Consider the following 7,791-nt stretch of genomic DNA (forward strand, 5'->3'; position numbering starts at 1 on the left):
ATCTGAGAGTTGGTTCATAAAGAAGGCTGAGCACTGAAGAATTGCTTCTTTCAAACTGGTTCTAGAGAATACTCTTGAGAGTCCTTTGCACTACAAGGAGTTCAAACCAATCAATCCTAAATGAAATAAATATTCCCTGAATATTCATTCGAAGGACTGATGCTGAAGCTGAAGCTCAAATACTTAGACCACCTGAGGCGAAGAGCTAACTCACTGAAAAAAACCCTGATGCTGGGACAGATTGAAGGCAAGAGGAGAAGTGGGTGATAGAGAATAACATGATTAGATAGCATCACAAGCTCAAAGGACATGACTTTGAGCAAACTCTTGGAGATAGTGGGGGACAGAGGAGACTGGTGTGCCTCTCCATGGGGTTATAAAGAGTTGGACTGAACAACAACAAAGTACTTAAAACCTACACCAGGTATTCATTTTTTGATGGGAACATTTGGAAATGATTGCTAACATCATAAAGGTGTCTTCATACCATTGTAATCAAAACTGAAATTGTATCCTGACTTGGTATGGTATGAGCTTTGTTTACTGAAAGAACACTGACCCAATTACTGACACAAGACAAGATAAAGATCCAGGAAATTAATAAGAAATTGTGCATGTCATTCTGAAATAGTCTACAAATATTATTTTCAAAATGATTACTTTATTCCATTTCAAGTATATATAGAAAAAGTAATAGTTACTAAGTAATAATACTTCAGAATATTATAATTAAGCATTAACACTTAATTTCAGTTGTTTAATCCGTTAAAATTTCTAGACTCCTTGGAAGCAGGGTGAGTTATGTTCACCTCTAATATATTTCCAGTGCTTACTATTTAGTAATCATTCAATAAATGTTTAAGAAATCTTTTTAAAGGAGTAGTTATACACAGTAGTTCTTCTTTTGTATAGAAAAAGTCATGCTCTCTCCAAAGGCAACAAATAGTCTCTCACAAATCTTCAAATATATCTAAAATTATTGCATAGTTTCCTAACTCTATGAAATGAAGTAACATAGAAGCAATCAATGTAAGGAAAGAGCAAATTAGCCAACATGGCATGGTCAGGCTCTCTCACCCTAGGGCATCTTGCTTTTGTCCTATGTTTTATAAATCATGAGTATGTAACAGCTGAGATCACTTACAGCTCTGCACATGCACATTACCAGGTACTTACTTAGATGGAGACTACTTGTCGGAGAAGGCAATGGCACACCACTCCAGTACTCTTGCCTGGAAAATCCCATGGACGGAGGAGCCTGGTAGGCTGCAGTCCATGGGGTCGCTAAGAGTCAGAGACGACTGAGTGACTTCACTTTCACTTTTCACTTTCATGCATTGGAGAAGGAAATGGCAACCCACTCCAGTGTTCTTGCCTGGAGAATTCCAGGGACAGGGGAGCCTGGTGGGCTGCCGTCCATGGGGTCGCACAGTGTCGGACACGACTGAAGTGACTTGGCAGACTACTTGTGATATGCTGCTGTTGCTAAGTTGCTTCAGTCGTGTTCGACTCTGTGCGACTCCATAGACGGCAGCCCACCAGGCTCCCCCATCGCTGGGATTCTCCAGGCAAGACTATGAGTTCCAACTAAAAAGCAGTGGCATTAATGCCACATCACAGCTGTATCCCTTGTGTCAATAAGAGAGGAGAGAATACAGTGTGTCTGCGGCTATGGCTGCTGCACCAGCGAGGAGAGAATAAGGAGTCTGCAGTTCCTTTGGTTCCTCACATTTTCTTCTAGCCTCTTAGCTTGCCCCTTGCCTGCCATGGGTTCAGTGAACAGTGAGTGCAGTGAACAAGACAACTGGCCTCATTCATGAACAGGATCAGTGATACTAGCAGTTACAGTATTATATCTATTTTAGTAAAATATTTGTGCTTATGCACTCCATAACTTCCATCATTATGATTGATTTTTTAAAGAACATTTATCTTGTTTTATTCTATGATGTTAAAAGTCTGTGTTTATTCATATTTTGAGCTTGTCACATGCTTATATTGAAATTTTAAGGTGCTATTATCCTGAATGTACTATATTTCTATATTATGTGTTTAGGTGGCAATTTTTTACAAAAATTAAATTTTTTAAGAAATAGCATATGGAAAATGAATTTTCTAGGTGACAAGAATAAAATGGGCCATTCTTAGAGTTTGTTTTGTTTTAATTGTTGTTATTGTTTTGTCTCTAAGTAGTGTCTAACTCTTTTTGCCATAAGGGTGGCACCATCCTTATGAAAGAAAGTGAAGAGTAACTAAAAAGCCTCTTGATGAAGGTGAAAGAGAAGAGCGAAAAAGTTGCCTTAAAGCTCAACATTCAGAAAACTAAGATCATGGCATCTGGTCCCATCGCTTCATGGGAAATAGATGGGGAAACAGTGGAAACAGTGTCAGACTTCATTTTTGGAGGGTCCAAAATCACTGCAGATGGTGATTGCAGCCATGAAATTAAAAGACGCTTACTCCTTGGAAGTAAGGTTATGACCAACCTAGATAGCATACTGAAAAGCAGAGACATTACTTTGCCAACAAATGTCCATCTAGTCAAGGCTATGGTTTTTCCAGTGGTCACGCGTGGATGTGAGAGCTGGACTGTGAGGAAAGCTGAGTGCCGAAGAATTGATGCTTTTGAACTGTGGTGTTGGAGAAGACTCTTGAGAGTGCCTTGGACTGCAAGGAGATCCAACCAGTCCCTCCTAAAGGAAATCAGTCCTGTGTGTTCCTTGAAAGGACTGATGCTAAAGCTGCAACTCCAATACTTTGGCCACCTCATGCAAAGAGTTGACTCATTGGAAAAGACTGATGCTGGGAGGGATTGGGGGCAGGAGGGGAAGGGGATGACAGAGGATGAGATGACTGGATGGCATCACTGACTTGATGGACATGAGTTCGAGTGAACTCCGGGAGTTGGTGACAGACAGGGAGGCCTGGCGTGCTGCAATTCATGGGGTGGCAAAGAGTCGGACACGACTGAGCGACTGAACTGAACTGAACTGAACTTTTTTTGCAACCCATGGACTAGAGCCTCCCAGGCTCCTCTGTCTATGGGATTTCTCAGGCAAGAATACTAGAGTGGAGTTGTCATTCCCTTCTCCAGGGGATCTTCCTGATCCAGGGATTGAACCGGCATCTCCTGCTTTACCGCTGAACCACATCAGAAGCCTTTTGTTTTAATACTCACAGTAAAGTCATCTTAATCTTATTTTTTCATTTAGAAGCAAAGTCAGTTAACAATACCTCTCGTCTTTTTTTTTCTTTCTTTTTTTTAATATGTTTATTTATTTTAATTGGAGGTTAATTACTTTACAATATTATATTGGTTTTGTCATACATCAACATGTATCCACCACAGGTATACATGTATTCCCCATACTGAACCCTCCTCCCTCCTCCCTCCCTGTACCATCCCTCTGGGTTGTCCCAGTGCACCAGCTCCAAGCAACCAGTATCATGCATTGAACCTGGACTGACGATTCATTTCATATATGAGATTGTATATTTTTCAATGCCATTCTCCCAAATCATCCCACCCTCTTCCTTTCCCACAGAGTCCAAAAGACTGTTCTATACATCTGTGTCTCTTTTGCTGTCTCGTATACAGGGTTATCGTTACCATCTTTCTAAATTCCATATATATGTGTTAGTATACTGTATTGGTATTTATTTTGGAAATATTCGAAGGTGCTTTAATCAATATTATTAAAAAAAATAAGTCAATTCCAATTCTGTTGGCCTCTGTGCATTTTGGGTGTAACTTTGTAAAGTAGTTTCTATCTCATTTTATCTTATTTTTGCTAGGAAGTCACCCATGTTATAGGTAAGGGTTTCCATATATATTCACCCCCAAACAAGCAAAACCCCACAAAATTGACTTCTCCATTTCACAGGGACTTCTGATCATTTATAGCTAGCATTCAGGACAAAAATCACTGAAGTAATCAAAGAGATCACCAAAACATATTTTAAAATATATTTATTTTTCAATTAAATTTAATAGAAAAATGCCATAAATATCCAAAGTTCATTATTATTCAATATAAAATGATCAACACAACACAGGTGTATCATTAATAATTATAACAGTATTAACATGGCAAGGATGAAACTTTAACTTGGATTTAGAACATAATAAAATAAATGTTAAAATCATAAAGGTAGTTAAGGTGATCCTAAAATGAAATAAATAGCAGTCTAATAGTTCTATACTCCCTAAATCTGCATCTATTAAGGTGAAACAGCTTAAAATGAGAAAAATATGAATACTTATCTAAACAGTGATGAGTATCAAATTTATTTGATGATCACAAGCAATATAAGAAGTCAATGAAGTGAGTGGAAAAGATGTATACTCAAGGTTTTCATTCTTTCTCGTTTTCCCAGACATTAACTAAGTTGATTCAATTTCAGTGGGTTTTGAGACATGCAAAATATGTTCACTTTTTGCCTTCAATGATAAAAGTAAAATGCTGTTCCAATTAACTAGATACATCACTTTTAATTATTTTGCTTTCTATAGCATGAGTTATAATTGTTTGGCTGTAATGAAAGGACAACCTAAGGAAGGAGGAGGGCAGTGGGATTTAAAGCGAACTCTAACAAGATTCAGCCACCAGTTCCTGCACAGCCTGACAGCTAATGCTCAGGCTCTGAGTCCCCTTTCCACCTGCCCATAGTGCATTTCCTTCACCCCTTTGGAGTTTCCTGTCTAACTTTGATTTTCATTTTTGCAGGTTTGGATTTATTCTTCATAAAGATGAAGCTGCATTACAAAAGATTGATCTTGAAACCATGTCATACATCAAGACTATTAATTTGAAGGACTATCAATGCATCCCGCAGTCACTAGCATACACACACTTGGGAGGATACTACTTCATTGGCTGCAAACCCAATGGCACTGGGGCGGCCCCCCCACAGCTCTTGGTGGACGGTGTCACCGACTCGGTCATTGGGTTCAACAGTGACGTGACGGGCACTCCATACGTCTCTCCAGATGGACACTATCTTGTCACCATCAGTGATGTGAAAGGTCTTGTGAGGGTCCAGTACATCACCATCAGAGGAGAAATACAGGAGGCTTTTGATATTCACACTAACCTGCACATATCTGACCTGGCCTTTCAGCCATCCTTTACGGAAGCCCATCAGTACAACATTTATGGTAGTTCAAGCACACAGACAGATGTGCTCTTTGTGGAGCTTGCCTCCGGGAAGGTTAAGATGATAAAAAGCCTTAAGGAACCACTCAAGGCAGAAGAATGGCCTTGGAACCTGAAGAACAGGCAAATCCAGGACAGTGGCTTGTTTGGTCAATACCTGATGACTCCTTCCAAGGACTCTCTCTTTATACTCGATGGACGACTCAATAAGTTAAACTGTGAGATCACTGAAGTTGAGAAGGGAAACACAGTCATCTGGGTTGGAGAAGCCTAGAAGCCCTGTTAAATAATTATTAAATCAAGAGTTTTCCAATACACTGCACTAATCCATTATTTAAATTTACAGTTTAACTTGCTAAGTTTGTATCCTAGCCAAACATCAGTTACTTGGATGGCCCAAATAAAATAGTTTTGTTTTTTTTTTAAACAAAGACATACACAATTAGTAATATTGGTTGATTAAAAATAGTTAACACAATATTTAATGAGAAACTATTTCAATTATAAGAACCAAATCTACTGTTATTTTTTTTCCAATAGAATAGGAATTTAAATAATTAAAAATAACTCAACTGCAGGGAATTTCCAATGATTCTAAACACCATTTCATCTTGAGGGTAATTGATCTATTTTTTTTTTCTCTCCTTTTGGTATGCTTAAACCAGAAATAAAAGGTGTTGTGGAAACTTAAAATTCTTAATTCAAAATATTCTGTCCCATCCACTGTTTCTAATCTTTCGTGCCTTGAAAGGAATGTCACAAGAGGAAAAGGAAGGCTAAAAGCTGCATAGTGACCACCCTCATCACTATAAATTTCTTGTCATTTAAAGAGAAAAGTTGAACATCTTTTGCACCAAACCCAGCCTTCAGTCATTTGTCTAACCCTCAATGAAATATCATTTGAAGACATAAACTGTCCTTAGGCTGTACACAGGTGACAAATTCTATTTGACACTCACTGTATAATCTGCAGCATGCTATGGAAAATGGGGAGGAAGGGAGGAAAATAATTATGGTAATATGTTTGCAGTGTATTATTGACTCATTTTGCTTTCAATCACGAGAGTGCATTATATTTTTAATGCAAGTTTGTCTGGGATGTCAACTGCTTACAAATATCTCTTATTAGTGGAATAGACGTTTTTGTTTCTTTTGATGTAGTCCAGTGTTGCATTAGCAGGAACTTTTATTTCCAAAATAGAAGCATTATTTGTGTCTGCTTAGAGTAAACCACATTTAGGGAAATTAACAACAGAGAGAAAAAAAAAACTGGCTAGAGAACTGATGAGTATTAGCGGTTTAGGACAATTAGTAACAGAAATTGGGAATTAGGGGGTAGCACCACAGTGGTGAGAAAAGATGTACTTCTCCATCGCCTTTGCTATTTAAATATAATCCATCAAAGGACTCATTCCTTAATAACTTTCCCAAATGACTTCTGCTTAACTCCTATATAATCCTTAAACAACTCTCTCACTGTGTGTCGAAGTTCGAAACCTAACTAATCCTCTTATTTGAGACTGCATAGAAGTAAAAATCATTGCTTTCATTTTTCAGGGCAAAGAAAAGGCCAGTAGAAGTGCATTAAAACTAGTAACTTGGTTTATTGAAATAAGCAGATTATTATCCAGGCTTAAAGTAAAAGCTTACATTGTTTGGAGAATCTTTTTACTTATTATATTTTTGTTTTATTGTTGCTAAAAATGCTAATGTACTGTTGAAATGACCTCCATTTCCTGAAGGTAATCCAATAAGGTCTTTTTTAAATACAAATTTTACTCAAGTTTAATTGTGTAAAACTGCTTAGACACCTGAAATTTTATAGTGTGTACTATCTTATGTATATATAGCATCCTGAACTATGTGATAACAGTAGATTTATTCTTAGCTTAAGGAAACATTATGGGAAGCAGATTTAATAGACAACAGAAGTTAGCTTATGTTTCTACTTACCTGCTTTCCTTTTTAGCAGTTTTCTTCTTTGTGAACATGAACCACATAAAGTGGCTGTGACCTAATGATTTAATCTAAGTCTGTCTCATACATCCTTCTTTGGTAGCTTACACCATGTGGCTGCTTTGTCTGTAGACACTGCTTGATAAAAGAGAATAAACCTCTTACATTTTAACCCTTGAGAGTTCAGTCAGTGTTTTAATGTGAATACCCGTGTTTGTTTTGTTTTTCCTCCCAGTGCTTCAAACACAGACAGGTTTATATCCCCATTGTTTTGAAAGTGATGGGAGCGGGTAGAGGGCAGATAAAGTGAGACCAATCAAGGAAAGACAACTTAGCTTCATTATATCAACTCTAAGTTGCTCTGTCCCTTCATATTCATATGTAAAGCAAGATATTTATCCTCTTAAGATGTCTGTTTCTCTAGAATCCCTTCTTGTGTATTAAAGGAATGAATGAATATCAGAATGGAACATAAACATAGACTTAAATCCCTTTTTTCCCACATTCTTACACTATTAACCACACAAATACTGAGCCCCCCTTTTTAACAGCATAATGTTTAAAATATTGACATTTGTGATACTTTAAAAAAAATAAGGAAATGCAATATTATATTTTCTAAGATAGATATTTCTTTCTTTAGTGGTAGAGAGAAAAAGTAAGAGCTGGCATACAGGGC

At 37.5% G+C, this 7,791-nt stretch overlaps 1 protein-coding gene across 2 annotated transcripts in view; it reads left to right on the top strand.

Moving 5' to 3' along the window:
- Nucleotides 1-7,289, top strand: part of FSTL5 (follistatin like 5) — a 902,259-nt gene extending 894,970 nt beyond the window's left edge. For both annotated transcript variants that reach the window (XM_040250565.1, XM_040250564.1), the window contains exon 16: nucleotides 4,728-7,289. In XM_040250565.1, coding sequence (XP_040106499.1) covers nucleotides 4,728-5,430 — 703 coding nt within the window. In that variant the 3' untranslated portion in view covers nucleotides 5,431-7,289. The remainder of the gene's footprint in view (nucleotides 1-4,727) is intronic.
- The last annotated feature ends 502 nt before the right edge of the window (nucleotides 7,290-7,791 follow it).

The sequence above is a fragment of the Oryx dammah genome, unplaced genomic scaffold, assembly GCF_014754425.2.
Source record: "Oryx dammah isolate SB20612 unplaced genomic scaffold, SCBI_Odam_1.1 HiC_scaffold_12, whole genome shotgun sequence".
NCBI lineage: Eukaryota > Metazoa > Chordata > Mammalia > Artiodactyla > Bovidae > Oryx > Oryx dammah.